Source organism: Vanrija pseudolonga, chromosome 6, assembly GCF_020906515.1.
Source record: "Vanrija pseudolonga chromosome 6, complete sequence".
In the NCBI taxonomy this organism is placed as follows: domain Eukaryota; kingdom Fungi; phylum Basidiomycota; class Tremellomycetes; order Trichosporonales; family Trichosporonaceae; genus Vanrija; species Vanrija pseudolonga.
The window spans coordinates 757,825-784,612 of NC_085854.1; the positions used below are offsets into that span (position 1 = coordinate 757,825).

At 65.6% G+C, this 26,788-nt stretch overlaps 15 protein-coding genes across 15 annotated transcripts; 3 read left to right on the forward strand and 12 right to left on the reverse strand.

Moving 5' to 3' along the window:
- Positions 1 to 473: 473 nt before the first annotated feature.
- Positions 474 to 1,412, forward strand: LOC62_06G008088 (uncharacterized protein). Its single transcript, XM_062774611.1, has 2 exons — positions 474 to 863; positions 902 to 1,412. Exons 1-2 carry the CDS (start codon positions 611 to 613, stop codon positions 1,345 to 1,347), a joined length of 699 nt encoding a protein of 232 aa, XP_062630595.1. The 5' UTR covers positions 474 to 610; the 3' UTR covers positions 1,348 to 1,412.
- On the reverse strand, positions 1,411 to 2,681 carry LOC62_06G008089 (uncharacterized protein). The gene is made up of 4 exons (XM_062774612.1): positions 2,262 to 2,681; positions 1,864 to 2,047; positions 1,776 to 1,828; positions 1,411 to 1,728 (listed from the first exon to the last, which is right to left on the reverse strand). The coding sequence occupies exons 1-4, from the start codon at positions 2,650 to 2,652 to the stop codon at positions 1,553 to 1,555; spliced, it is 804 nt and encodes a 267-aa protein (XP_062630596.1). The 5' UTR covers positions 2,653 to 2,681; the 3' UTR covers positions 1,411 to 1,552.
- Positions 2,682 to 3,041: 360 nt separating this feature from the next.
- LOC62_06G008090 (uncharacterized protein) lies at positions 3,042 to 3,782 on the reverse strand. Its single transcript, XM_062774613.1, has 4 exons — positions 3,606 to 3,782; positions 3,435 to 3,551; positions 3,261 to 3,371; positions 3,042 to 3,208 (listed from the first exon to the last, which is right to left on the reverse strand). The coding sequence occupies exons 1-4, from the start codon at positions 3,733 to 3,735 to the stop codon at positions 3,048 to 3,050; spliced, it is 519 nt and encodes a 172-aa protein (XP_062630597.1). The 5' UTR covers positions 3,736 to 3,782; the 3' UTR covers positions 3,042 to 3,047.
- A 361-nt stretch (positions 3,783 to 4,143) lies between these two features.
- On the reverse strand, positions 4,144 to 5,380 carry LOC62_06G008091 (uncharacterized protein; the record flags this gene model as incomplete). Its single annotated transcript, XM_062774614.1, has 4 exons — positions 4,144 to 4,245; positions 4,279 to 4,487; positions 4,532 to 4,660; positions 4,834 to 5,380. 4 exons carry the CDS (start codon positions 5,378 to 5,380, stop codon positions 4,144 to 4,146), a joined length of 987 nt encoding a protein of 328 aa, XP_062630598.1.
- A 212-nt stretch (positions 5,381 to 5,592) lies between these two features.
- Positions 5,593 to 7,341, reverse strand: COL21A1 (Collagen alpha-1(XXI) chain; the record flags this gene model as incomplete). Its single annotated transcript, XM_062774615.1, has 1 exon — positions 5,593 to 7,341. One exon carries the CDS (start codon positions 7,339 to 7,341, stop codon positions 5,593 to 5,595), a length of 1,749 nt encoding a protein of 582 aa, XP_062630599.1.
- Positions 7,342 to 8,233: 892 nt separating this feature from the next.
- PHOX3 lies at positions 8,234 to 9,508 on the reverse strand (the record flags this gene model as incomplete). The annotated part of the gene is made up of 2 exons (XM_062774616.1): positions 8,234 to 8,535; positions 8,575 to 9,508. 2 exons carry the CDS (start codon positions 9,506 to 9,508, stop codon positions 8,294 to 8,296), a joined length of 1,176 nt encoding a protein of 391 aa, XP_062630600.1. The 3' UTR covers positions 8,234 to 8,293.
- Positions 9,509 to 10,771: 1,263 nt separating this feature from the next.
- LOC62_06G008094 (uncharacterized protein) lies at positions 10,772 to 12,165 on the reverse strand (the record flags this gene model as incomplete). Its single annotated transcript, XM_062774617.1, has 5 exons — positions 10,772 to 11,052; positions 11,095 to 11,256; positions 11,299 to 11,455; positions 11,866 to 11,981; positions 12,024 to 12,165. 5 exons carry the CDS (start codon positions 12,163 to 12,165, stop codon positions 10,772 to 10,774), a joined length of 858 nt encoding a protein of 285 aa, XP_062630601.1.
- Positions 12,166 to 12,984: 819 nt separating this feature from the next.
- Positions 12,985 to 14,610, reverse strand: Plav_1781 (Baeyer-Villiger monooxygenase; the record flags this gene model as incomplete). The annotated part of the gene is made up of 1 exon (XM_062774618.1): positions 12,985 to 14,610. One exon carries the CDS (start codon positions 14,608 to 14,610, stop codon positions 12,985 to 12,987), a length of 1,626 nt encoding a protein of 541 aa, XP_062630602.1.
- Positions 14,611 to 15,874: 1,264 nt separating this feature from the next.
- Positions 15,875 to 16,636, forward strand: hadL ((S)-2-haloacid dehalogenase; the record flags this gene model as incomplete). Its single annotated transcript, XM_062774619.1, has 1 exon — positions 15,875 to 16,636. One exon carries the CDS (start codon positions 15,875 to 15,877, stop codon positions 16,634 to 16,636), a length of 762 nt encoding a protein of 253 aa, XP_062630603.1.
- Positions 16,637 to 16,832: 196 nt separating this feature from the next.
- tesB (Acyl-CoA thioesterase 2) lies at positions 16,833 to 18,137 on the reverse strand. The gene is made up of 4 exons (XM_062774620.1): positions 17,907 to 18,137; positions 17,778 to 17,846; positions 17,219 to 17,738; positions 16,833 to 17,155 (listed from the first exon to the last, which is right to left on the reverse strand). The coding sequence occupies exons 1-4, from the start codon at positions 18,122 to 18,124 to the stop codon at positions 16,922 to 16,924; spliced, it is 1,041 nt and encodes a 346-aa protein (XP_062630604.1). The 5' UTR covers positions 18,125 to 18,137; the 3' UTR covers positions 16,833 to 16,921.
- A 450-nt stretch (positions 18,138 to 18,587) lies between these two features.
- Positions 18,588 to 19,084, reverse strand: LOC62_06G008098 (uncharacterized protein; the record flags this gene model as incomplete). The annotated part of the gene is made up of 2 exons (XM_062774621.1): positions 18,588 to 18,931; positions 18,967 to 19,084. The coding sequence occupies 2 exons, from the start codon at positions 19,082 to 19,084 to the stop codon at positions 18,588 to 18,590; spliced, it is 462 nt and encodes a 153-aa protein (XP_062630605.1).
- A 474-nt stretch (positions 19,085 to 19,558) lies between these two features.
- On the reverse strand, positions 19,559 to 21,470 carry LOC62_06G008099 (uncharacterized protein; the record flags this gene model as incomplete). The annotated part of the gene is made up of 6 exons (XM_062774622.1): positions 21,036 to 21,470; positions 20,697 to 20,992; positions 20,587 to 20,658; positions 20,436 to 20,535; positions 19,668 to 20,394; positions 19,559 to 19,627 (listed from the first exon to the last, which is right to left on the reverse strand). The coding sequence occupies exons 1-6, from the start codon at positions 21,317 to 21,319 to the stop codon at positions 19,559 to 19,561; spliced, it is 1,548 nt and encodes a 515-aa protein (XP_062630606.1). The 5' UTR covers positions 21,320 to 21,470.
- Positions 21,471 to 21,836: 366 nt separating this feature from the next.
- On the reverse strand, positions 21,837 to 22,827 carry LOC62_06G008100 (uncharacterized protein). The gene is made up of 3 exons (XM_062774623.1): positions 22,443 to 22,827; positions 22,113 to 22,370; positions 21,837 to 22,051 (listed from the first exon to the last, which is right to left on the reverse strand). The coding sequence occupies exons 1-2, from the start codon at positions 22,762 to 22,764 to the stop codon at positions 22,123 to 22,125; spliced, it is 570 nt and encodes a 189-aa protein (XP_062630607.1). The 5' UTR covers positions 22,765 to 22,827; the 3' UTR covers positions 21,837 to 22,051; positions 22,113 to 22,122.
- Positions 22,828 to 23,907: 1,080 nt separating this feature from the next.
- On the reverse strand, positions 23,908 to 24,726 carry LOC62_06G008101 (uncharacterized protein; the record flags this gene model as incomplete). The annotated part of the gene is given in 4 exon segments (XM_062774624.1): positions 23,908 to 24,125; positions 24,165 to 24,272; positions 24,313 to 24,435; positions 24,453 to 24,726. The coding sequence occupies 4 exon segments, from the start codon at positions 24,724 to 24,726 to the stop codon at positions 23,908 to 23,910; spliced, it is 723 nt and encodes a 240-aa protein (XP_062630608.1).
- Positions 24,727 to 25,491: 765 nt separating this feature from the next.
- Positions 25,492 to 26,517, forward strand: bacC_1 (Dihydroanticapsin 7-dehydrogenase; the record flags this gene model as incomplete). The annotated part of the gene is made up of 5 exons (XM_062774625.1): positions 25,492 to 25,563; positions 25,596 to 25,893; positions 25,942 to 26,043; positions 26,101 to 26,217; positions 26,324 to 26,517. The coding sequence occupies 5 exons, from the start codon at positions 25,492 to 25,494 to the stop codon at positions 26,515 to 26,517; spliced, it is 783 nt and encodes a 260-aa protein (XP_062630609.1).
- Positions 26,518 to 26,788: the final 271 nt, after the last annotated feature.

Below are 26,788 nucleotides of genomic sequence, written 5' to 3' on the forward strand. Positions count from 1 at the left end.
TGGCACACTCACACCGCATTGATGCACGCCACCCAAACGGCTCGAGCGCGAGCGACGACAGTGGCAAGTGGCACGCACGGCACAGGCGCCACGCGCGCGACAACAACAATACCACAAACAACATCCGCAGCGAGGCCACAATCCGCAGCGACAATGGAGCGTGCAGCGAGGTTACAGGCGACCTCCCGGCTGGTCAAAGGACATAAAGCAGGCATGATGACCCAGTCGTTCCCCATCTCTCCTTTGCCACCCTCCCCCTCCCCCACCACCCACCACCATGCCCACCAAGCACACACACTACATCGACCTCCCATCCCACCCCCTCCGCGACCCGCTCACCCCGCGCATGCTCGCCGCCGTGGCAGTCATGCTGGCCTTTATCGGCGGCTGCGTCGTGGGGTCGTATGTGGGCGAGTATGTGTCATGGGCGTGGGCGTGAATGACGCCAGTAGGCTGCCGATAGTGCGGTTCCAGCAAACCCAGGCTGCATGTCTTGGCGCGCGGCGCGCTGCTGCGGACAAGTCCGCGATACGACGACGGCGATCACGCAAATACGTAACTCCCAACTCAAATCTCTCTCTGCTCTGTTTTGAATCAACCCAACACCACCATGCGCATCGCCGCTCTTCTTCTCCTCGCTGTGCCGTTCGCGTCGGCGCAGTCCGCCAGCGCGAACGCGAGCGTCAGCGCCAGCCCCAGTCCCAGCGTCAGCATCAACTCCAGCGCGAGCACCAACGCCAGCAGCACGAGCTCGCAGTCCTCCCTCGGCCCGTCGCCTACCCCAGCCTCGGCGTCGTCCTCTACCCTGCCCGTACCAGTGCACCCCGGCGTGAGCATCACGACGCCCAACGCGACCACGTACTGTGAGTGTCGCGACCGGGCGGTCGCCGCTAACAACCAGGGGTCAAGGGCAAGGGCTACAATCCGGCGTCGTGGACGCCTTTCGCGACCAACAACTCGGCCGCCCTGCCCAAGTTCAACCTCTGGCTCTCGCACGCCAACGTCTCGATGCTCGGCGCCGCGCCCAGTCTGATAGTGAACAACTACCTCCTGACCAAGGGCGGCCTCGACATTGCCGAAAACAACGCCAGCACGACCTTCTACGCCGGCCAGCTCGACTCGGTCGTGCCCGGCCCCGGGTTCGTCGCGGCGCTCATTAGCGCCGGGAACCTGTCCGACGTGTGGGCCGTGTCGGCGCCGTTTGAGATCAAGCCCGACGGCACCAAGCCGTTCGCGGACACCAAGCCCGGCGCAGCGGGCCGCCGCGCTGCGTTACCCGCCAGCAACGGCGTCACGCTCCTCCTTGGCGGTGTGGGTGTGGTCGTCGGTGCCGCGCTCCTTGTTTAGCGCGGCGAGCGCGCCATTGCAGCAGCGGTAGAGCACAGTACAACCTTACAGCGGTAGAGTGCGTGGGAAGGATACCATGCAGTATTATAGTCTACAAGATGCGTAATGTCCTATGTCATGGTCGTGGCAGGTGGGATGTCCCGGGTATGTCTGGTCATTCGCAGCAGCGTCGTCGTCACAAGCTTGGCCCGGCGTGGGGTGGGCCCTACGCCGCCGCCGCGACGCCAGCGAGCAGCGCGACCGCGGCGCCAATAACGGCCGTCGCGCCGGGGAAGCGCGGCTCGGCGCCGCTCTTGGGCTTCGTAAAGTTGTATGGCGGGGGGAGCTTCTCCGCGAAGCCGCGGAACTTGATCTCGAAGAACTGGGATGTGGCGTAGACGTCTGCGCGGAGTGAGCGGGGTACAGGCGCAGTGGCAGCCGCAACTTACGGCTGAGGTCGCTCGGGTCGACCATCATGACCATCCAGCCCCCGGCAGCCTGGCTACAATGTCAGCGCTGACACCACCGCACACTCACGCCGAGCTCGGGACGCCAGAGTAGAACGACCCGTTGCCGCCGGGCAGCGTGTAGATGCCGTAGCTGTTCCTCGAGATGGCGAGGTCGCGGTTCACGAGGAGGAAGGTGACCTGCGTCGCTGGGTCCGGGGCGCCGGCGCCCGTGTCCCAGTTCCAGAGGGCGACCGAGTGGCCCGACTGGACCCCTGGGGGTGTTAGTGGCGCCGACAGAGAGCGGAGTAGTTGGCACAGAAGAGACGAGGTCGATCGAGGGCTGCGGAAAGACTCGCGGCGCCGACCGGAAGCCGAAGCCTGGGCTGCGGGACCGGGCGCCGTCGAGCGAGTGAGTGGACGCATGCCCGGTCCCCGAAGCTGCAGCAAGCTTCGCCCACCTCGCTCCCATCAGCGGTGATCACTCACAGTAGTCTGACGAGCCGGGCCAGGTGATGGCCACGCCGTTGCTCGTCTTGCCGGGGCTCGGGAGCGTCGTGTTGATGGTCGAGACGGCGCTCGTCGTGCTGCTCGGCACCGTGGTGTGGTTGCCAAACGTGCCGTTTGTCGGCGTGGGGAACGCCGTGCCGTTGAGCGAGAGCGTGCCGTTCGGGCTGAGCGTGAAGTTGCCAGATGGCGCGGGGACGGCCGTGCTGTTGCTGTTGCCGTTGGCGTTGCCGCCGTTGTTCGTTGGTGCGGGCTGGTCCGAGCTGCTCGCGCCGTTGCCGTTCCCATTGCCGCCGTTGTTGCCGCCCGACGTCGAGCTCTGCGCCGCGGCCAGCAGCGGCAGGAGGAAAAACGAGAGTAGTGGTGTTCGCATTGTCGTAGTGAGTGGTGTGTGTGATGTTGACAACAAGTGCGGGCGGCGGGAGTCGTACGAAAAGGGGCTGGCTGAGAGTGGTGGTGGTGGAGGTTGGCCGCCGCGGCCGGCGCGAGGCACAGCTTGAAGGATTCCAGGCCGCCGCTGACTGCCGGCAACAGCAACGACAAAAACGACGACGACGGCCACAACAATGGAACGACACGGCTCAAGGCACGAGATCTCGATATCCAGATGATGAGATGGGTGGACGGGGCATGCAACCTGCCAGCGGTGGTGCGATGGCAACGCGCTGCGTCGCCTATTGTCGTGCTCGTCGTCGCCTGCGCCGCCGCTCCTGCCCAAAGATTATGTATACATGGCGTACAAGCTACATTATATGCGCCGGCCAGCGGCTAGAGTAGGAGGGCAGCGGCGCCAGCAGCGGCGGCAGCGAGCGCTGCGCCGGGTATGGTGGCCCGCGACGCGCTGCTTGGCGGACGGCGCGTGTACTGCGGCGAGAGGGGCGTCGTGCCCGTCGGCTTGATCTCGAACTGGCCCGAGACGGCGACGACGTCTGGGCGTGTTAGCGGCGGCGTGCAGCGAGCGAGTGAGCGAGCGCAACGTACCAGAGTCGACGCCGGCCGAGGTGAGGAACAGAGTGTACCCCGTCGCAGGCGGTGCGCGGGCGACGATGCTGTTGTTTGCCGGGATGTCGATGGAGATCCACTGTGGTGGGGCTGGGAGATGTCAGTGTGGGCATGCGCGTCGCCGCTGGGGCCGGGGTCCTTTGTCCCACTCACAGTTGCTCGAGAGCAGCACGGGCGACGTGAACGCCGACACGAAGGGGTTGGTGATGAACAGGTCGGTCGAGAGGTTGACGCTGCGCCAGACTGCCGAGTTTTGCGCGCCGAGCACCCCTGGGCGTGTGTTAGCATGCTTGACCCGCGCCGCGCCGCGCCGCGCGCACGCACAATACTCGTCGGGGGAGGGGAAGAGAAATGTCGTGAGGTTGCGGTTGTTGAGCTGGAGCGCGAGGGCCGGAGCAGCAGCAGCGAACAGCAGGACCAGCAGCAGCATTGCCGCGCGGGCGATAGCCGCCATGGCTGATAATGGTAGTGGGTAGAGAGTCTTGTCGAGAAAGATTCGTGGGTGGGTGAAAGGAGACTGATGTGCATGCCGCGTGCCGCCGATAAGTAAGTGCGCGCGCTGCTCGCTTCTGGTATCGCTTGCTTGTCGTCGTCGTCGCTCGTCGCCCGCTGCGCTGCACAGCTCCCCTCTCCTTGCGCCGTCCGCCCGCAGCCGCTGGGGCCCACGAGTACAGTGGTGGCGCCGGCGTGGCACCTGTTTAGCCCGCCGGGGTCTATTATCGCTCTCGCTCTCTCGCGCCCTCGCCTCGGGCCTTTGCCCCTGCGCGGTCTGTCGTTGGCCCCACGCGAGACAGGGCCTGCACGAGCACACGGTTCTATTCATGCATTGTCCAGAGACCGAGGGCAGCACTCAGGATACTTGCTACAACAGTATCGTGGTCAGCAGCGCAATCCCGAAACCGGCAGCAGCAGCGACACTACGCCCTGCGCGCGTGCTGATGATGCGCGCGTGCGCGCCCGAGTCCTGCATGCTGGCAGCGACGGGCGGCGGGCTCACCCCGCGCCCGAGGACGATAAAGGGGTCGGACGTGACCAGCACCTCTGCGTCGGTCGGCATCAGCATGGCCTCGTGTCGAGCCAGTCGGTACCCACCCTCGAAGCCCGCGGCGGCGGCCGCGTCAGCAAAGAACACGACGTATCCTCCCCCAGAGGGGAGGTTGGCGATGCCTCTTGTGCGGAAGCGCACGCGCAAGGTGCCGGGTGGCACTGGCGTTGTCAGCTCGCTCTCTCTTGCCGGCGGCACCACCCACCAGCGGCGGCCAGGAGACAGAGGTACGGCCGCGACGTGTCCGTGTGGTTAAGGTTCGCGAGGTACAGGTCTGCGGCCACGTCTAGCGGCCGCGAGAGGGTGACGTGCGCGTGCCGGCGTTCGAGCGTCCCTGTGTCGCGAGTCGGGAGCGGCGGCGCAGCAAGCGACGAGCAAAGGCCGGAAACGCAGGCACGCGGGCAAAGCGGCGGCGGCGGCGATAATATCGGCCGGTCAGTAAGCAGCAATGTCAGCCAGCAGCCTCGCCACGCGCCACGCCACGCCACAACCACGTACAGCTCGTACTCGCGTTCGGGTAGGCAAAGGCCACGGGATCAGTAGTGGCCGGGACGATGGGCGGCGCGGAGCTCGGGTCTGGGGGCAGGCTGCTGCTCGAAGTGGGAGGGGGCAGCACGGTCGAGTTGGGCACCCAGTTGGGCAAGACGGTCGCGTTGCGCACGTCGGGCATGGTGCTTGGGGGCGTCGGTACGAGGGGGTGGAACGTGGTGGTGGTGGTTGCGTTGGCACAGGCGCTGGCTGTGGAGTTGCGCGACGCCGTGACGTTGGCGGGGAGGCTGTCGCCGACTGTGGTGATGAGCGATGAGGTGTTCGCGGTGCTCGGGACAGGCGGGGTCGGGTAGGGCACTGGCTCTGGGAACGAGATTGAGCCGGGGAGCGTTGGAGGAGGAGGAGAGGGCGTGGGAGGAGGAGCAGGAGGGGGAGAGGGCGTGGGATATGGCGACGACGAGGCGGCGGGCGCGGCGTCCTGCGCCGACGTGACTGGGAGAGAAGCGAGTATACACACGAGCAGGGAGACGAGGAAGAGAGCGAAGGTAGTTGGGGCTGGGGGCATGAGGGGGGAGGGAGGGGTGGACGAGGTGTCATGTACATCCTCGACGTTGAACAACAATGAAAGAAGCGGTCCATCGCTGCTGATCCCATCGACGACGACGCACAGACCTCGCAACTCGCAGGTGAGTGGCACAAGGCAGTGTCTGGGTTTTTACAGCATACATTTCATTGTTCTACAGTACGCTCGCTTCATCGTCCTTCTCCAACTTGCATTTACACGAGCAGCGCGACGCCAACGAGCGCAGCGACGGCAAGCACCGGCGCCGCGGCGAGAGCACTGCCACCGCTCGGCTTGTGGCTCGCGCTCGCGGTCGCAGGGGCAGACACGCTCGCCGTCGCCGGCAGGCTCGCGCCGCCGCTCACGCTCGGCACGGCGCCGCCGGCCACCGGGGCGGTCGAGTTCTCGGCACGCGGCGCAACGACGAGGCGCTTGCCGTTCGCGCCGGGAGCGCCGTCAGCGCCCTTCTTGCCCGCGGCGCCATCGCTGCCAGACTTGCCGGCGGAGCCATCAGAGCCCTTTGCTCCGTCGCTGCCGGACTTGCCAGCGGACCCGTCGGACCCCTTGCTGCCGTCGCTACCCGACTTGCCAGCGGCGCCATCAGCCCCCTTGGCCCCGTCGCTGCCGGCCTTGCCGGGGCTGCCAGCCGAGCCCGCAGCTCCGTCGGCGCCCTTCTGGCCCGCGGAGCCATCAGACCCCTTGGCACCGTCGCTTCCGGCCTTGCCAGGAGCACCAGCGCTGCCAGGCTTGCCGTCCGCGCCAGCAGAACCAGCGGAGCCAGCAGCGCCGGGCTTGCCATCAGCTCCCTTGGAGCCGTCGCTGCCGGACTTGCCAGGAGACCCAGCAGAACCAGCAGCGCCAGGCTTGCCATCAGCCCCCTTAGCTCCATCAGCCCCAGCCTTGCCCGGGCTACCAGCAGCACCAGGCTTGCCATCAGCTCCCTTGGAGCCATCCGAGCCAGACTTGCCTGGAGATCCAGGCTTGCCATCAGCTCCCTTGGCTCCATCGGTGCCGGCCTTGCCCGGGCTACCAGCGGAACCAGGTTTGCCATCAGCTCCCTTGGCTCCATCAGCCCCAGACTTGCCCGGAGACCCGGCCTTGCCATCGGCGCCAGCAGAACCAGGTTTGCCATCAGCTCCCTTGGACCCAGCGGTGCCAGCTTTGCCAGGAGATCCAGCAGCTCCAGGCTTTCCATTAGCTCCCCTGGAGCCGTCGGTACCAGCCTTTCCGGGGCTACCAGCAGCTCCGGCCTTGCCATCAGCTCCCTTGGCCCCGTCGGCGCCAGCCTTGCCAGGAGATCCAGCCTTGCCGTCGGTGCCAGCGCCGCCAGCAGCTCCAGCCTTGCCGTCGGCACCGTCGGCCCCCTTGGCCCCGTCGGCGGCCTTCTTGCTGTCGTCCGCCGAGCCAGTGTTGGCATTGTCGGGGACCACGTCGGCAGAGTTGTCGGTCGGGTTGTCCGACTTGCCAAAGTTGCCGTTGGCGGTGTTGTCCGCATTGTCGTCGTGCGAGATGGGGGCGACAGAGTCGGTGACTTTGCCGTCTTCGCCGTCCGCGCCACTAGCTCCGTCTGCTCCCTTCTGGCCGTCTGCTCCCTTCTGGCCGTCTGAGCCCGACGAGCCGAGGTTGCCATTGGCAGTGTTGTCCGCGTTGTCGTCGTGCGAGATGGGAGGGACATCGTCGCTGACTTTGCCGTCTTCGCCGTCCGTGCCTGCCTGGCCTGCGCTGCCGCTGTCGGTGTTGTCCTTGCTGTCGTCCCCGCTGTTGTCTGCGTTGGTGGCAGAAGCTGCCTCGTCACCGGACGCGCCATCAGCGCCCTTCTTGCCTGGCTCGCCGTCCTGGCGACGGTGCTGCGCGGGGTAGACTCCATCGCGCGCTTCAACGCCAGTGCTGAGCTCGCCACGCGGGGTGGGACGCGCTGCTGCGAGCGGCAGGAGGAGGAGGGGCACGGCCTTGCTGATCTTCATTGTAGTGTTGGTGTGGTGGCGGGCCGTGGCGCCACCTCTGGCCAGCTCTTAAGAAGAGCGTGTGTGTGTGTGTGCTCTCGACATGGTGATCCCGCTTACGTTCAGCTCGCGCGCGTGCTGTCGTGATGCAAGTAACAATGGTGCACGGAGGCTGGGTTCCTGTTTGGGCGTGTTGCCAAGGCAGAGTTGTCAGAGGTGTCACAGAATGTCAGAGCACGAAGCACGGCATGTCAGAGGATCAGAACACGATGGACGACGCACGACGAATGCCAGAACCCAATCCACCCGACACAAAGGGCGCCAGCCTCTCGACACCGATGCCGTTGCCTCCGAGATTGAACGGGAGACATTGGCGTTTCGAGATGACTTAGCGACCACGGGTTGGCCCGTCGTGCGGCGATTTACCGACCTTCCCGCCCCTTGCATTTGGGCCTTTGCTGTTGCACTGTCTGCTCGACGAACAGTGACGTTGATAGTGTTGAAGCATAACTCTGATGTTTGAGAGCGCGGCAGTCTGTCTGGCGAGGACGGGGAGGACGGGAGTGTGTGTGTTTGTTGACACGTTTGTTGTGGGGGGGGTCGAGTGGGTGTGTGCCGAGTGGGTGTGCCGAGAGAGTGTGCCGAGTGGGTGGCCGGGAGCTGTGCCTGTTGCCGGTCGGTCGGTCGGTGGATATGATGGCTGAGGGGGGCGACGACATCAGCGTTTTGAGTTTGCATCACGACACAAATCGGACACTCACAGCCTTGGCATCGCAATCCTTCGTCACACTCTCCACACAGAACACACTCGACAGCAGTCAGCCCGCCCTCACACACACACACACACTGACAGGTGGTACTAATTGCATGAAGGAAATACTAGACGGCTCAATGTTCGGGTCCACGTGCGCACGGCCGGAGCACACACGAGGACTTGGGGTTTTTGACAAGGCAACTTACAGCCGCTCACCCCTTAGAGGACGAGGAAAGCCGTGAGCATCGCGAACGCGAGGGCCGCGCCGGCGCGGACCGGGGTCTTGATGTCAGCGGCCGACTTGGCCGAGGCCGAAGCCGACGCGGACGCAGAGGGCTTGGTCGACGAGGCAGAGCCGGCAGACGACTTGGCGCCCGAGGCGGAGGCAGACGCCGAGCCGGCAGCAGAGGGGTGGGCGGCGGCAGACGACGGGGCGGCAGCCTTCGAGGTGGGGAGGACGCCTGGATCTAGTTAGCGCTGTCGCTGATGCCCGTACTCACCCGAAGCGGAGGGGCCAGCAGCAGAGGCAGAGGGGCCAGCGCCGGTGGGAACAGCAGTGGGCTCGGCCGTGACGGCGGAGTCGATGGCAGATCCCGAGGCGGCATCCGAGGCGGCGGCGCCGGAGGCCGAAACGTCCGAGGCGGAGGCGGCGTCCGACGCAGAAGCGTCCGAAGGAGCAGCCGAGGCGTCCGAGGGGGCAGCGGCGGCGTCCGAGGCAGCGACGCCCGAGTCGGCGGCAGAGGCCGACGCGCCGGTGTCCTGGCGACGGTAGACGCGACGGTAGACGGTGTCGTCGGTCGAGTCGGCCTCGTCGGTCTCGTCGTCAGTGCCGTCGGTCTCATCGGTCTCGTCATCGGTGCCGTCAGTCACGTCGGTGGTGTCGTCGAGCGAGTCGGCCTCGTCGGTGGTGTCGTCGACCGAGTCGGCCTCGTCGGTGGTGTCGTCGACCGAGTCGGCCTCGTCGGTGGTGTCGTCGACCGAGTCGGCCTCGTCGGTGGTGTCGTCGACCGAGTCGGCCTCGTCGGTGGTGTCGTCGACCGAGTCGGCCTCGTCGGTGGTGTCGTCGACCGAGTCGGCCTCGTCGGTGGTGTCGTCGACCGAGTCGGCCTCGTCGGTGGTGTCGGCACCGTCGTCCTGGCGGCGCTCGAGGCTGTCGTCGGTGTCATCGGTGCCGTCGTCGGTGTCCTCGGTGTCGTCGGCACCCTCGTCATCAGCGCCGTCGTCGTCGGTCGAGTCGTTGTAGTAGTCGGCCGCGTCGTCGACGGTGCCGTCATCAGCGCCGCCAACGACGGTCGTGTCGACAACGTCGGGCGAGGTGGTGGTGTCGTCGACCGACGCGACCTCGTACGTCGTGTCGTCCTGGCGGGCGACGGCGCGCGCGGTAGCCGCGAGAGGGAGGACGAGGAGGGTGAGGGCCTTGGCGATAGCGACCATTGTTGTGAGAGTGTAGGTTGTTGGTGGTGTGGGTGTTGAAGAACAGGTGAAGGGGAAGGAGTGACGAGGGAGGTGGACGAGGGAGAGAGAGAGTGGAAGGGGTGAGGGAGAGTACAGATGAGGAAGTCAAAGGCCTTGTTTGTGCTTTAAAAGGGGATGAGCAGCAGGCGGTGCGAGCGGGCTGACTTGCGTGCGTGCGTGCGTGCGTGACAGACTTGGTCGTGGTCGTCGCCGTGGTCGTCGTCGTGGCTCGGCTTGCACTGCAATATCATCGGCATTTGACGCCCCCCACGATTAGATCCGTGCGCGTGTGCGTCGAGATGGAGCGAGTGTGTGTGTCGGCCGACGACGCGCTCCTCCATCCCTTCGCGAGCACGTCGCAACGGGCGCACTGCACACTGCACATTCCACCCGCAATCCAATGCAGATTGTAGCTGCAGTCCACTCGCTCGCTGCAGTCGCTGCAGTCGCCGGCGTCGGAGCCCCTGCACAGACCCCTGGAACGAATCGCTTTTAGATCGCGCCAAGACGAGGTCGACGAGGGGGCAGTGCAGGGGGCGCAATGGCTGACTGGCTAGCGCTGGCTGGGGCCGGCGCTGGTGCCATGACCTGACTGGTGGAGCCGCCGGGAGTGGCCGCAGCGAGTAGCGAGGTGGGCTGCGCGCCACGGCGAAGTGTCGCAGACGCGCCGTCGCTCGCTTGCATCTTGCCATCGCATCGCGCCATCACAGTCGAATCAAGCCTCGTCGTCCTCGTTGTGAAGTGAGACACAATCGCCGTTGTAGCGTCGTTGCTTGCCCGCCTTGTTTGACACTGGCGCCACCAGGGTTCAACGCCACACTGCGCTGCGCGCTTTGACCATCCGCCATCCGCAGTCACTCACGCCCGCCAGCCAGCCATCCGCAGCCGTGTTTTGACAGACGACGACTAACCCGCGCTGCGTTGCCACGCACGCACGTTGCTCGAGACTGTCACTTTGCGCACTTTGTGTACTTCCCACACTTCTCACGCACCGGGGGAGGGCGCAGAGCAAGCTTCGACGCGCCGGTCAACACGACACGCCACGCGCCACGCCCTGACGCGTCGTCGCGCCCTCTCAATCAATCAATCTCGCCATCTTCCAGATCCCCCTCATCGTGGGCTGCACTCCACTCATCCCGACTTAACACACACACGCCAGATGTCCATACTGATCTAAGGCCACACTATTGACACTCCAGCCACACTATTCACACCCGAGCCATCTCACACCGACACGCGCACTCACGCCCACACAGCCCCAGCCACAGCCACAACGACGACCGCGACGCCGGCCGAGAGGGCACGCGCGCCGCTCTTCTTCGGGATGCCAGACGGGTCGGCGAGGAGCGGCGGGGGCGCAGGCGACACGGCCGCAGCGCTGGTGGTGGTAGGCGCCGCGGTGGAGGTCGGCGCCGGGGTGCTCGACGACGACGTGGTAGCGTTGGCCATGACGGTTGCGACGGGAAGGACGGGCAGCTGGGTAATGGGCGAGGTGACGACCTGGCCGGGCGGGAGGTTGAGGCCTGGGTCGTGTCAGCGCTTGTTGGCGCCATGCGGCCACTCACCGACGGTGGAGGTGAGGAAGTCGGGCGCCTCGACGTCGGGGACGACGCCAGAGTCGACACCGCCGCCTCTGCTGTCGAGGGTCGCGGCGTCGGCCGACGAGGCATCGGCGGCGGGGGCGGGGGCGGGGTCCGCAGGCGCAGCGTCAGTCGCAGCGGGGTCGACTGAGGAGCGTCAGCTGGAGTTGAAGCTCCCGGCAGCCTTACCACTGCCGCCATCCTGGCGGACGACGAGTTCGGCGATCCCCTCGCACGGAGCGGCGGAGGCGAGAAGCGCAAGGGCAGCGAGGGCGATCACGACGAGCTTGGCAAAGGTACGCATGTTGTTGGTGTAATGTCGTGACTGAGGTGCACAGACACCAAACTGAGGTCACCCCCTAAATACATGTCGCGGCTGCCCGCACGCCCAGGTGCTGCTCACGGCCTGCGAGCACGGCGATGTGGGAAGCTGTTGTCCGTGTGCACGGTGCGCGGCGGGCAGCGGCCTGCTGCACAGCGGCCAGTGTGCGTGGCGCACACGCCAGAGAAAGACTGCATAGCATCCGACTGACCCAATCAAGCAAGTGTCCATCTCACAGTGTGTGTGTGCTAGAGCGCAATGACCGCCGCGAGTGAAAGGAGGAGGAGCAGCGCCGCAGGCCGGAGGGCGTCGGCTGCGCTCTTGGACGGCGAGGGCGCCGCCGAGCTGGAGTGTGCGGATACAGACGCGGAGGGGGCTGCACCCGCGCCGCCGCCGCTGGACGTCGGGAGTGCCGGGGAATTCGTGACGGTTACCACCTTGCCCGTGAGGGAACCCGTGTCCGATATCACCTGGGTCGAGAGCGGCAAGCTCGCGTTGTCGAACACGGCGAGGGTGTGGGTGATTGCCGCGCCGGGGATGGAGTACGATCCTGCGGCAGGCGTCAGTTCAGTCGACTCGGAGCGCCACACACCCGTCGTGCTGAAGTTGTAGTCGGGCGCTTGGATGTCGGGCAGGATACCGTTGTCGACTGACGGCGAGGCATCGGCCGCGGGCGCGGCCGCGATGAGCGGGAGGAGGGGGAGCGCGGCGAGGGGGAGGAGGGTGAGGCGCATTGCGTGTGTGGTGTGAGTGTGTGGGTGGGTGGGTGTGGGCGAGTGAGGGACGACCACACGAGTATATGTACCGCTCTCGCTGCCCGACACACCTTGCCCGTGCCACACCGCCGAGGAGGACATGTACGAAGACAGGAGGGCAGGGCTCGCGGCGGCTCGGGCACGCGGGCGATGCGGGCTTGGCGCGGCCTGAGCATGCTTCGCGGGTTTTGGGGTGGGTGGGTGGGTCGGTGGGGTGGTGTTGGCGGCGTTCGTCCTCTTCTGCATGTATGCTGGAGGCGGGTGCGCATGCGACGCGGTGCTGTTGCACTCAGTGTGGCGGATGACAGTGCCACAACTCTGCACTTGGACGGCGACGCCACGCCACGCGCCACCCTGCCGAGCCAATACTTGCCAGTTCACAGATGCAAAAGGCGATAACGTCCATATCCTCCACCCTGCTAGCAGCATGACAGTAACTATTGAAAAAGAAAGCTTGCTTCAAGACGCTTTGACTTGCCCCTCACCTATATTCCGGATCGTCATCCAGGTGGCGGATCGAAAGCATCCGGGCGATCAACTCGAGGATTGCGGGCCCGCGCCCCACCGAGGATCGAACATGCGGTCACATTGCTGAGTATCAAGCTCAATCCCACGAGTGGTCTTAAGCGATTCACCGACGCGGCGTGAACAGGAAGCGGTGCGAGGGGGCGGCGGCGCAGGCTGATGGACATGGCTGCTGGCTGGCTCACACGGCGGCTCGAGGCAAACTAGACATGTTGCATTTTCTTATCTTCCTGCAGACCACTACACTTCTGATCCCCAACCACCTCTCCATGTCTACGCCCGCTGGAACGAAGGGTAGCCGGCCTCGGCCTCCTCGTTACACTTGGTCCTGTACACGCCCACGCCGCCAATGTACGACAAGAGGCGGCGGGGCTTGCCGGGGACATTGGAGCCCATGTACCACGAGTCGGTCTTGGTGACGAGCGTGGCATTCGCAATGCCGTCGTGGTGCTCGACCCAGGCGTCCTCGCCCGCCTGCGTGGGCTCGATGGTCGTCTTGCCGTCCTTCTTGAGGTCCTCGATCGCGCCCGTGATCCACTCGGTCTGCTGCTGGAGACACGTCGTCATGTTGCACAGGGCCGCACTCGGCGCAAGGGGCACGGCCGTCGTCAGCAGGTTCGGGTAGCCGTGCTTGCCCAGCCCCATGGTCGTGCGGATGTCCTTGTTCCACTCGTCGGTGAGGCTGCGGCCGCCGCGCCCGCGCACGTCGATGCTCGACAGCGCGCCCGAGCCCGCGTCAAAGCCAGTCGCCATGATGATCACGTCGAGCTCGTACTCTGTCCCGTCCTTGAGCTTGAGGCCCTTGTCCGTGAACGACACAATCGGGTTGTTCTTGACGCTGACGGCCGTGACGTTGTCGCGGAGGTACACCTCGAGGTAGTTGCGCTCGAGGGGCACGCGGTGGGTGCCAAAGCCGTAGTCCTCAAACTTGGGCACGAGCACCTCGAGGAGGTGCGGGTCGTGCTTGAGGCGGTCCTTCATCTTGCCCGCGACAAAGTCGGACACCAGCTTGGAGCACTCGGGGTCGGTGAAGATCTCGGGGAAGGTGGCGAGCCAGAACTTGAGCGACCCGTCCTCGTAGTTGTCCTCCATGAGCTTCTGGCGTTCGGCGGAGTCGGTGGTGATGGCGTACGTGGTGGTAAAGTCGTGCTCGAACCCGGTAAACGTGTTGACGATACGCTCCTTGATCTCCTTGAAGCGGCCCTTGTACTCCTCGGCCTCGGCCTGCCCGATGGCGGGGTTCTTCATCGGCAGCGTGTACTGCGGCGTGCGGGCGAACACAGTCATGTGGCCCGACTCGGGGGCCATGGTCTGGATGACCTGGATGCCCGTGGCGCCGATACCGACGACGCCAACCTTCTTGCCCTTGACGTCGACGCCCGCGGCGGGGTAGCGCGAAGTGTACACGACCTCGCCCTTGAACTTGTCCTTGTTGGGGAAGAGGTCGGTGATGGGCGCGGACAGCATGCCGCCGCACGAGATGAAGAACTGCGAGTCGATAATGTCGCCCGCGCTCGTCTTGATGAGCCACCGGCCGCGGCCCTCGTCGTAGTGCGCGCTCGTGATGCGCGCGTTGAACTTGATGTCCTTGCGCAGGTCGAGCTTGTCGGTGATGTAGTGCAGCCAGCGCTCAATCTCGGGCTGGCCGGGGAACTTTTCGCTCCACGTCCACCCCTTGTACAGGTCTTCGTCGAACAGGTACTGGTAGATGTAGGCCTCCGAGTCGAACCGCGCGCCGGGGTACCGGTTCCAGTACCACGTCCCGCCGACGTCGCCGCCCTGCTCGAACACGCGCACCTTGTAGCCAGCCTTGCGGAGCTGGTACAGCTGGTACAGGCCGGCGACGCCAGCGCCGAGCACGACCGCGTCGAGCGTCTCGGTGGGGTTGGTGCCAGTCATGGGGGGAGGGAGTTGCTATGGGTAGGTGGGGTGTTGGGTCTGCTGTAAAGTGCCGGGGAGTGCTGAGGAGTGCTGGGCAAGCTGCGGTGGTCGTACTGCGCTTGCTGGGGCGTGCTCTCGCTTGCTTGGGAAGGTCCCACCTCTGCTCCCACTCACTTAAGTACCATTCTCGAACGCGGCACCTCCACCTCGGCAGATGTGTGCCACCCGCCCGCAGCTGGATCAACGCGGCACCAACGGGCAACGCGGTCTTGCACGCGGCACCTCCTCCGGGGTAACGGCCGACGGGTATGACCAAAGTTCAATTGCCATCAGTGTAAGCGATGGGGATGTTGGCTGTAGCGCGGTTGAGAGACAAAGGTCAGGTGCCAGGCGCCAGCTGCGCGGCGCGACGTGCCCAGCTTCAGTATCGCAAGTCAGTAGTAACCGGCGGTCCCCCACCGCCACGACGCCTTATCGCCCGCACCCGCCCTCACGCCCGCTGTTCCCGAGTGCGTATATGCGGGGACCCAGAAAGAGCCGAGGTCGAGGTGTGCGGGGTGACGCAAGCAAGCGAGATCGTCGTCGATGCCGAGCGGCTCGCCTACATGTTAAGGGGCGCCGAGGGGCTCATGTGACTCGGCGACGGCACCGAGCCGTGAACGAGCGAGGGTAAGGCGCCCGGGCGGCCGGCATGCCAGGAGGGAGGCACAACAATCGCGCAGCGCACGTACATACGTTGCAGGGCGTGTCGAGGTCCTGAGGTTGATGCCCGACCGCAAGGTCTCTGCGTGCTGCTGCGTGTTACTGCCCCCCCAAAGGATAATCGAGGTGTGCCAAGGCACAAATAGACAACGTGAGGCTCGGTTCAAGGTGGCGGCTCGGCTTGACCGGCAGTACGCAAGTGTTGCCAGTTGGCGCCAGTCGGCAGAGTCATGGCAGTGTTATCCGAGACTTGCAGCTTCGAGTTTACCGAGCTTGTTGTCACTTGTCCCCGAGGTATTTCCCCCAAAGTCAGTCACACTCTCTCGTCGATCACAGCCATCGCCCAGTAAGTACCTTGGCGGAGCAAGCATGTACAGCAGCACGTCAACAACCCGAGCCAGCCCCGCACCGAAGCCTCCACGGGCCCCCGTGGGTGCGGCTGGACATATAGCCGGGCCATTGTTGTCGTCTTCTCGTCGGCCCATCGGTCGAGCCCAGTCGTGTTGATGCACGCTTGCTGACATGCGTCGGGAGACGCTACTGACCGAGGCGACGCTGACTTACTTGAACAGCGCCCAGGATGGCAAGCACGACGACGACGAGCAGCACAGTTCCGAAAGGCGCCGAGTCGCCGCCGCCGACGGCCTCGCCCATCCCCAAAGTCCTCGCGTTCGACGTCTTTGGCACCGTGGTCGACTGGCACGGGAGCATCGCGCGCGAGGCGGAGCGCATCGTGCCCGGCCTCGATGGGGACGCGTTCGCGCTCGCCTGGCGCGAAGGATACCGGCCAGCCATGGCGCGCACGATGGCCTCTGGACAGTTCCGCGTGCTCGACGAGCTGCACCTCGAGATCCTGCGCGACATTGCGCCGCGCTTCGGCCTGGCCCTCACCCCCGAGCAGGAAGACGAGCTCAACAAGGCATGGCACCGGCTCGACCCTTGGCCTGATAGCGCGGCGGCGCTCGCGCGCCTCAAGACCAAGTTCATCATCACGCCCCTGTCCAACGGCGGCATCGGGCTGCTCACGCACATGGCCAAGCGCGGCGGCCTGCCGTGGGACGTCGTGCTGTGCGCCGAGGTGTTCCAGGCGTACAAGCCCGCGCACCGCGTGTACCAGGGCGTCGGGCGCGTGCTCGGCGTCCCGATTGCCGAGGTCATGATGGTCGCGACGCACCACGACGACCTCGACGCCGCGCAGGACGCCGGGTTGCAGACGGCGTACATTGCCCGCCCGCTCGAGTTTGGCGCAAAGCATACCGAGCTCAAGGACTCGGAGAGGAAGGAGAGGCATCCGCTCCACTTTGACTCTATACATGGCCTCGCAGACCACTTTGGGTGTTAGAGTGCGGCGGGGTGGCTATGGCGGCGGCGGATGTAGGAGTGACGACCCGAATGGCGAGTTTCCTACAGACGATGACAGCCACGACAGCCCCACGGACGAGGACGACGACACTTGGGAGTAATGGTGGGGGGAGGTACTAAGCAACAGGAACTGGACATCGCGCTAGCTCGGCGCGGCGCCGACGTTCACCAAGCCCACAGCATGTATGCAAGATCTACTACAACGCACTAGAAGCGCAGCTACAACCAGCAGCTGCAACGCTGCCTCACCCAGCCAGGCCCTAGTCTACAGCTTCGGCCCCTCCCTGCGCGGCTTCTTGCCCGCCTGGCGCGCACGCACGACGCCCTCCTGGCTCGTAGCGGCGATGAGCACGCCGTCCTGGGTGTACACTCGGCCGTTGAGGACGCCGCGGCCTGTCGTGAGGTCGACGGCGATGGCGTCGATGACGTGCAGCACAGGCTGCGTGCCGTCGTAGGATTCGGGGAAGGGGTAGTAGTGGATCGTGTGGTCGATTGTTGCCTGGGGCGTGTGTCAGTGATTTTGCAGGCAGGACTGCGAGCCAGCCAGCCAGTCGCCACTCACAACCATGCCCAGCTTGGGGTCCGACGTGGCCGACAGCCCGACTGTGCGGCCGGCCGTCGCGACAGTCTGCGAGTCGGTAATGTACCCGATCATGGCGCGCGCCTCGTTTGGCGAGACCTTCCTGCCGCCAAACAGGGGCTGGAGCCACACTGCGCGCTGAGCCGAGTTCTTGCCGGCCTGCGCGCGCGCGCCGACAGCCATCAGAGGGCGCACGATCACCCGGTCAGCGAGGACGGCCTTGCGCGCCTCCGCGTCGGTGGGGTTGATGCGCAGCCCGAAATCCGCCATGGTCGTCACGTAGTCCTTCCACCTGTTGTCGTCCCGCGACGCCTCTTCAAAGCTCAGGATGTCGGACGGCATCGGCCGCTGGTACCGCGTCGAGAAGGGCACCGGGCCGTCCTCTGGTGGCGTCGCGCCGGTGACCTTGGCCGCGATCTCCGGGGCGATGGGTACCGGCGGGAGCGTGAAGCTCGCCATGAGGGTGAAGATTGTCTCCGAGTTCTGGATCGCGTGCACGAGTCTGCGCGCGTGTGAGTGAGTGCAGGGGAGTTACGCCCACCTCGTAGAGTAGCTCTTGCCCTCGCGCAGCCGCTCGACGCAGTAGGTCACCGGTAGGCGGGAGTCGCACCTGGGGTCGGGTTAGTAACACCGCCCACACCTCGCGTCGCCCGGCGACAGCCCCACGCACGGAAGAAGAAAGTAGCAGTGCTGCGAGTGCAGGTCCTTGCCCTCGACCGTGCTGACGGCCGCCATGAGCGCCTGCCCGATGACCTGGCCGCCGTACACGCCGCGGTTGGACGGCGGCGTCCAGAGGTTCTGCGCCTGGAAGGCCTCGAGCCCGAGCAGCCGGGGGACGGGCTTGATCATGAGCGCGTGGTGCATCGTGTTGTCTGTCTGCTGTGCCATGGCGAGGGAGGGGGGTGGGGTGTATGCAAGTTGGATCAGTGAGTGAGCAGCACAAAGTCAATATCTAGCTGGTGCTGTTGTCGGGAACGGGCATTGCCGAACCCGCCCCTGCCTCCACTGTTCGGTCGTTGCCGACAACGCCGGCGGCCGAGCCAAGCTTGTGGTTTGTGTCACCAACCATCACAAACCAGCGAGTGAGTGAGTGAGTGGCTTGAAGAAAAGGCCGAGGGGACTCCGCCGTGAAATGCACTCCGCTCAGGTGTGATGCGATGAGCTGGGTGGGTCGCCGGCGTCGCGAAGTCGACGCCGAGCCAGGCGCAGCGCTGGCGGCCAACACGCCGATGCGAGCCCGCGCGACGCGCATTGCTGCGCGCCGCCTGCGATTCAGCGCCACGCATTCTCCAGGCAGAGAGAGGGGGGACCGGCTCGGCTCATAGGAACGTAACAAATGCATGCATGCGACCTACAGCGCCGCGACGAGCACCACAACGAGGACCGCAGCGAGCATCGGCGGCGCGCGGAGGGCCTCGCCGCGCGAGTGGGACGCGGAAGGCACGGGCGTCGACGAGCCCGCGGCGGAGGGCGGCGCGGCGCTCGACACGGCGGCGCCGGTCGTCGTCGTCGGCACCGCCGCGACGCTGGTGCTACCCCCCGCAGCGGACGGGGTGATGAGCGTCGTCGACACGGGGAGGTGTGCGCCGGACGCCGATGCGGCACCGGCGGACGGCTTTGCGGCCGATGCCGAGCCCGACGCCGGCGCCGGCGCTGCAGAGCCACTAGACACCGCGGCGCTCACGGTGCTCGCGCCTGCCCTTGTCAGCTCTGCTGCTGCCCGCACCCACCAGCCATGGTGCTCGGGTTGAAATCCGGCGCCATGAACGTGTCGACTGTGCCCGAGTCTGGCGTGGCGCCGAGGGCGAGGGGGAGGAGGGGGAGAGCGAGGAGGAGGGCGGCGCGCATCGTGCTGGGGTTGTTGTTGTTCTGCTGTTGACGAAGAAGTGCTGTTGTCCTCCTCGCTCACCTCGTCGCTGCCACTCATATACCACCGCCACAAGAAGCATCCCTCACTCGCGCGCGCACTATTCGCGGCGCGCTCGACCCCCGCCCGTCGCTATTCTCGTCTCGCCGCGCGGCTCGAGCGTGCCCGATGCTTGATGGCGTGTGCGAGTTGCGGTGCGGGCCTGCTGCGGCCGACTGGCGTGCTGGCCGCTGCCGCTGCCGCTATCTGGTCAGCTGGGGCCTGCTGTCAGATGTCAGATGCACCCCCCGATCCTTCTTGCATTGCCCGCTGTGCTTGCACACGCAGGCGCACACACCCGCCTGCCCGCACCGCCCGTCCGCCCGCCTCGCCGCATGGACTGGACCGTGCATATGGTAGTGTACAGGTTGAGGTTGGTGGCACAGCCACTTGGTCAGTCGCGGCCCCGGCGCCGCCTAAATACTCATGAGGGCCATGAGGCGGAACTCTGTGCCGCCGTTGGGGTCGTCGGTCTCCTTCAGCAGCTGGGAGCGTCAGTACCACGACGCATGTCCCCGCACGTACCTCGCACTTGAGCGTGTGCTCGCCTGGAGGCAACGAATCCCATCGATCAGACCGCCCGATATTGTACGGCAGTTCCCAGGCCGCCGCAATCTTCTTCTTCGTGCCCGCCACACCGACGACCTCGCACTCGAGCGTGCCGAGGCCGAACTGGTACGAGCGGAGGAAGTAGAGGAAGACTGTGCCGCGCGAGACTGTGAAGTCGAACTCGATCGTCGAGCCGGGCGCGTCGGCAACGAGGTACTTCTTGTCCTTCCACGCCCACTCGCGCCACCCGCTCTGGGCCTTGGGCACGAGCGGGAACTTGTCCGAGCTGGTCGTGATGCACGTCGGCCTGAGACGCGGCGCCGGGTGCCACGGGTCGTACTTTGTCATGAGGAGGTTGGGGAATATCTCCTCGGAGGGGTACAGCTTGTCGGTTGTCCAGCCGCGCGTGTCGCGCTCGAGGCGGTCCATCTCGCACAGCTGCAGCTCGAGGTACGCGATCATCATGTTGGCGGCGAGCTCGTGGCCGCGCCCGCTGAGGTGGCGGATGTCGACGCCCTCGAGCGTCTCGGGGTTGGGGTCGGGCACCTCTTTGTGGAACCACTCGAGGATGGGCTTCTTGTCGCGCGCGAAGAACGGCGCGAGCGCATTGCGCAGCGTCAGTGTCGGCACGTCGTAGAACTGCGCCACGCCATGGTTGACCTCGGCGCCCATTGCCATCTCGTCAAACTTGAGCGCGAAGAGGCTGGCGCGTCAGCGGCGGGGTTCGGTAGCGCGTCAACTCACTTGAACACGAGCACGCCGGGCTCGTGGTCGGACTCGAGGAGCTGGCGGAGCAGCAGCTCAAAGTTGACTATTGTGGTCATGGCCGGTGGGTCGTTGATACCTGCCAAAGGGTTAGACACCTGGGAAATCTCCACTCCCGCGCGCCACTCACCGAGCTCGACGACGACAAGGTCAGCATCCGCGGGCACATGCAGCTGGCTGCACATGGAGAAGTAGTCGGCGCCTGGGAATCGTCAGCCGCGTTCTCCATCTGATGCCCACCTCGTGCCGGCTGCGCGCCGTTGACATAGACGTTGGTGTCGGCCGGCCGCTTGGCGGGGTCGTACACGCTGCCCCCAGCCGCAGGGAACGTGGCGTTGAGCCACGCAAACACGCGCGAGTGCAGGTTGAGGTCCGAGTAGGCTTTGGGCTCTTCGTCCTTGAGCCCGTGGCCCATGGACACGGAGCCGCCGATCGCGGCCAGCGTGAACGGCTTGCCGGCGCGCATGCGGGCGAGCGCGCGCCGCAGGCGGTGGTTCGTGCCGGCGTAGGACACGAGGCGGGTCATCGCGTCGGCGCTGGGTGGTGTTAGCTACGAGCGAGCGACAGCTAGAGACGTACCCCCACTCGGCGCAGAGGCTCTTGCCCACCGGGCCGGCGGTGCAGATCGAGCATGGCGGCGGTGGTGGGGGCGGAGGTGGTGGTGGGGGTGGTGGTGGCGCCGGTGCTGCTGCCTCGTGTGGTGTCACTGCCAGTAGTGCCTCTCGGTGTGCCGCGTCGTGGTCGCGGGATAACGCGTGCCGCCAGTAGTCTGCGCTATCGGGCCGCTGGAAGAGCATGATGGTGACTACTGCGGCGTAGAGGGCCACGCCGAGGCGCAGGAGGTTGCGCCGGCGGTCGAGCATTGTCGATCGAGTGTGGCTAGAGGGAAGCAGGGACAGAGGTGTGTGCGCCGGTACGGGACGTTGTTGTCAACGCGACAAGCGACAAGAGAGATAACATTCAACATTGCGCGGCAACGACGTGGTGCGTTGTCTTGTCGTGGGCAGGCAGGCGCTGGCTGCAGTCAGCTGGCAGGCGTCCTGGCGGCGGTGCAGATGGGCGCGAGGTGTGTGGAAAGAAGGAACGGCAATGCAGGGTGTGGTATGAGACAAAAATGGTGCTAGTCGCCAGGGAGATCGGCCGCCCCCTTCCTTTGGGTTCATTCAACAGACACGGGGGTGTGCCCAGTCCCTACCGCGGATGAGGGCAAACGACGTACAGCGCAAGAGGCAAAGGCTCTCCTTGTCACCCAGTTACACCTGGGATACCGTAAGAGATCCAGACGCGGGGAGACGGCGGTCTGCCTCGAATCCTGGCGCAGCAGGTCCCAATTCAGGGAGGTCAGCATCAATTGTCAGTACTGGGACGACGCAGCGGAAATAGACATGAACAGTTTCATTTCTCGTGAGGGTGTGGGTGTCGTGGCCGTCTAGAATCCGTGCTGCCATGCGGCTACAAGGGAGGGTGGTGAAAGGTGGTGTGTGAGGCGGTGAGGGGCTGGCATTGGGATGCTTATTGTTGGCTTGCGTTGGCCGCATAGGTGGCTAACTTTGTAACTTGTCTTCCCTGGAACGCTGGACGACAGTTTCAGGGGGCTTGATTGAAGGAAAGGGTCAGCGGCGGCGATAACAAGAGCAGCCACGGCCAAATACGTACCTGGAGTGGCTTAGAGAGCGAGCGCAGCGGCAACACCGGCGATCACGAGCGAGACCGAGCCAGCGATGGCCTCGCCAGACGAGGGCTTGCCGGAGGCCGAGGCGGAGGCGCTCGCGTGCGAGGTCGAGGCCGAGCCGGAGGCGGAGCCCGAGCCAGCGGCGTGCGCGGAGACCGACGAGACGGCCGAGGCGCCCGCAGCGCCAGCCGACGAAACGTGCGAGGCGCCGGCGGCGGCGCCAGAGGCGGCACCGGAGGCGGCTGTGAGGGTCAGCTCCGCTCTGTGTTGAATGTGGCGAGCGTGTGGCTAACGGCCGCGATTCAAGGACTCACCAGCAGCACCGCCAGACGAGACGGCCGAAGCGGCACCAGCAGCGCCGCCAGCAGCAGGGCTGGTGGTGGTCGCGACGACGCCACCCGAGCCACCAGCACCGCCGGCACCGCCAGCGCCGCCCGAGGGGCCGGTGCCGTCCTCGCCGTCGCTGCCGGGGAGGCCGTCAGCGCCGCCGCTGGGGGCAGCGGTGGGCTCGGCGCCGGCGTCAGCGCCAGAGGCATCGACGCCCGTGGGGTCGGCAGCGCCGCCCGACGCGTCGGCCGACGACTGGGCGAGGGCGATGGGGAGGAGGAGAGCGATGAGGGCCTTGGTGACGAGCATTGTGGCTGTGTGGTGTTGTGTTGTTGGGTTACAGGAAAGAAAGGACGTGAGGAAGGAAGGAAGTGTGGATGAGGAGAGATGAGGGCGTTGCTTGGGGGGCTTTATATGTGTGCAGGTCGCGGTCGCGTTGGGCGCTTGTTGACCGACGCGTTGGTGGTGTGGGTGGGTCTGTCGCGAGGGAAGGCGAGGAAGGTGAGCAGCGACACGGAGGGCTGACGACGGCGTCCTCGACAATCTGACACACGCTGCGGCGCAAAATAGAACTAGAAGCGCCCTGTTTCTGTCTGCGCTATGCATGCACACCGACGACGACGATGACTGCTGCTGGCCGCCCTTGTTTACGCCGTTCCCACCATTCCTGCAGACGCACGCGACAAGGGGGTCAAGTTTGGCCGCAGCCGTTGGTACCGACGGGCGCGTCGACGGCGGCACGGCGGCGGATGGCGGCTGCTGGCGGCTGGTCCGCCGCCCCGCTGCCCAAACGATTGACGCAGTGTTTTGCCTGACGACATGGGCTACAGGCAGGCGGTGCAAGTAGCGTTGTTGGGTGCTGACTGGAAGCAGCGACGAGGCGACGACGACGACAACAACAGCACCCTAAAGCACGACACGACGACACGCGACCAGGGACTAGCCGTCAAAACAAGGACCACCCCTCCACTGCGACTACTGCGACCGGTGCGACAATTGACAACTTGAGACACGCTTGCAGTTTGATGACATCACGGGGGTCCGAGGGGGAGGGGGGCAACTCGCAACGACGCAACCCTCCTTCCCCTCGCGTGCCGTCGTGCGTCGTGACACATGTCCAAACGAACAAAGCCCCCCGTTCGTGTCTGACCTGAGCTAGAATCTCTAAAGGCGTCACACCTTCACCGCCTTGATTGATTGAATGTGCCCATTCAGTTAGAGGCACAGGGGTTGGCACAAGTTCGGCACGACTGGCCCCGTCAATGATGATGATGACACGCGACGACGCGACGCGACGTCACACTGGTGGAGCCGGTGGAGGTGGTCTGGTCGCCGCAGCGCATCCAACACCGCCATTTTCTCTTCTCTCGCAGCAAGTCAAGCTTTGCATTGCATTAACCCGGAGCAGCAGAAACCCAACGAGACGACTCGGTTCGACGCCACGCGGACATCTTAGAAGGCAGCAGCGCCGACGGCGGCAATGATGGCAGCAGCGACGCTCACGCCGGCGACCTTGCCGGCCGAGCTGGGCTTGGACGTGGCCGTAGCGGACGCCGACGCACCCGACGCCGAGTCCGACGCGCCCGCAGACGAGTTGCCAGGCTTGGCGGTGCTCGAGAGGGGCGTGGCCGCCGCGAGGACGTTGAAGCCGCCCGAAGTCGCGATGTTGTCTTGCGTCGTCAGCGTGCCGCGCCGGAGCACTAACTCACTGATGGGGTTGCCGACGGGCGTGAGGAAGACGTAGTAGTTGCTGCCGGGCTTGGCGCCGGACGCGATCAGCTTGTCGCCGGGGTTGAAGCTGTTGGTGTTTGGGGGCACTGGGATGCGTGAGCGGTCGCACACGGGAGTACGGCTTACGGTTCGACGCCAGGAGGTACGTCTTGCCGCTGGGGATGAGGCCGGGCGCGTCGTTGGCGAGGTACAGGTCGAGCGCCTGGTTAATGGGCGTCCACGAGACGATGTTGGGCTGGCCAATCTGCCCTGCGGCGTGAGCTAACCCCAGGCGGCAGAGTACCCACAGAACTGGTTGAAGAGCGGGGCCGTGAACTGGACCGTGCCGATGACGGACGTGCTGCTCGGCGCCGCGGCGGCCGAGGTGGTCGCGACCGCCGAGGGAGTGATGACCGACACGGCTGCGGCCGAGTCGGACGGCGCGGCGACCGCCGACGACGAGGCCGCGACGGCGTCCGAGGACGAGGCGGCGGCAGCTTGGCGCTGGAAGACGCCCGGGGCGGCAGCGACGAGCGGGAGGAGAAGGAGCGTGGTGAGCATTGTAACGAGTGTGAGTGAGCGTGTAGCAGAGCGAGCAGAGCAGAGCAGAATAGAGAGCAATATCAAAGAGAGAACATCAGGCGAGCTGAGCGCGCGCTCGTTGCTGCTTGGGCCGCGGACCGGGGTATGAACGCGAGCTGGCTGCCGTGCGTGCTCGCCGGCATGGATGGCGGGAACGCTGGGGTGGGCGAGCCGCGCGCAGGCAGCAGTCCGCAAGCCAGAAACAAACGCCACATGACCTTCCCTTCGGTCTTGGCTCTTGGCGCGCGGCGCGGGTGGGTTGGGGGAGCATCCAACGCGCCGTGGGGATGCATGCCGGGCGAGCGCGTCTCTGGAACCGCAGTGGAGATGCACTTGGGGTTGCGGTGGATGCTTGCTTGCTTACTGGCGCCGCGGCGGCGCCGAGGGCCCGAGTGCGCACGGAGCGCTCTGATCGCGCTCGGTGCTGTTGTCAGAGGTGCATCACGTGGGTGTTGGCGAGGGTTGTGGCAAGCGTGTGGCATATGCATGGCTGTGAAGCCTCCTCCTATTCTATATGCAAGCTATGCTTGTCCCTCTCGGCCGCCGTCGCTGTCGGTGTTCGGCTCGACGGGGGGTCGCCACCACCCAGCGTGCAGCCCATTACCGCGCTAATCGCTGGCGCGCGCCCCATGGCCGCACAGTGCAGAGATGATACCCGGACAAGGCCGGTGCGCGTCTCGCGACGGGTATATCACTGCCCGAACGAAAGCAAGGCCAACAATGCCCACTACACAAACTACTACAATGACCTCTCTCCAAGGCAAAGTTGTCATCGTCACCGGCGGCGCGAGCGGCATCGGGCTCGCGACGAGCAAGGTGAGCCGGTTTGGTATGGCACCGCGCGCGAGCTGACTCCTCTACTAGGCCCTGCTCGCGCCGGCGCCAACGTCGTCCTCGTCGACCTGAACGAGTCGTCCATCGCCAGCGCGACGGCCTCCCTGAAGGCAGGCGGCGACAACCTGATCGTCGTGCAGGGCGACACGAGCGTCGAGGCCACGTCGGAAAAGGCGACCAAGGACGCGCTGGCCAAGTGGGGCCGCGTCGACGGCGCCGTGCTCGCCGCGGGCATCGGGCACACGCCGGGTCCTTTCCACGACACGACCGAGGAGAACTATGACCTCGTTATGGGGGTCAATGCCAAGGGCGGTGGGTAGTCGCGCGCCGACCTGTGTCCATCCTTTGCTGACACCCCAGTCTTCCTCGGCATGAAGCACGCCCTCCGCGGCTTCCTCGCCTCCCCGTCCAAGGGCGAGGGCTGCTCCATCGTCGCCATCTCGTCCGTCGCGGGTCTGGAGGGTGCGTGGGGGTGGGGTGTGGGCGTAGTGTAGCGCAGCGATAACTGACTTGACGCAGGCCTCCCCTACATCGCGGGCTACTCGGCCTCCAAGTTTGCCGTGCGCGGCCTCGTCGCGAACGCTGCAGCCGAGTACGGCCCGCGCGGGATCCGCGTGAACGCGATTTGTCCTGGGTGTGAGTAGCGAGCGCGAGCACTAGCGCAGCGAGGGCGAGCGCGCTGCATGCGCTGCCCGTGCCAAGCCGATCTGCCTTCCGCCCAGCACCCAGCTGACGCCCCCAGACATCGAGACCCCGCTCACTGCCGCCGCGTCCTCGACCAACATGGAAGAGCGCGCAAAGGAGCGCTCGAGCCTCAAGCGTAACGGCAAGCCCGAGGAGGTGGCCTCTGCCGCCGTGTACCTCCTCAGCGCGGAGAGCTCGTTCGTCACCGGCAGCAGTCTGCGCGTCGACGGCGGCTGCTCGCGCTGGGTGTAGCCGAGTGGCGCGCAGCGCCGCGAGGCGTATGTAGTGACGCGTCTAGCGCGACCAAGTAGTTGTAGAAAAGCCGATGAAGCAATGTATATGCCAAGTTGCCAAGCATGCATGCACGCCCGCACGCGCAGTGGAAACTCGCCCGATAACGCGCTCGTCGGACACGTCCCCGCAAGTGCGGCGGAAACTCGTCCGCGCTGCTGCCACGGACGGAAGCTCCGACGGACGACGGTGACATCACATGGTCACAAGCTCGCTCTCGCACTACTTCTAT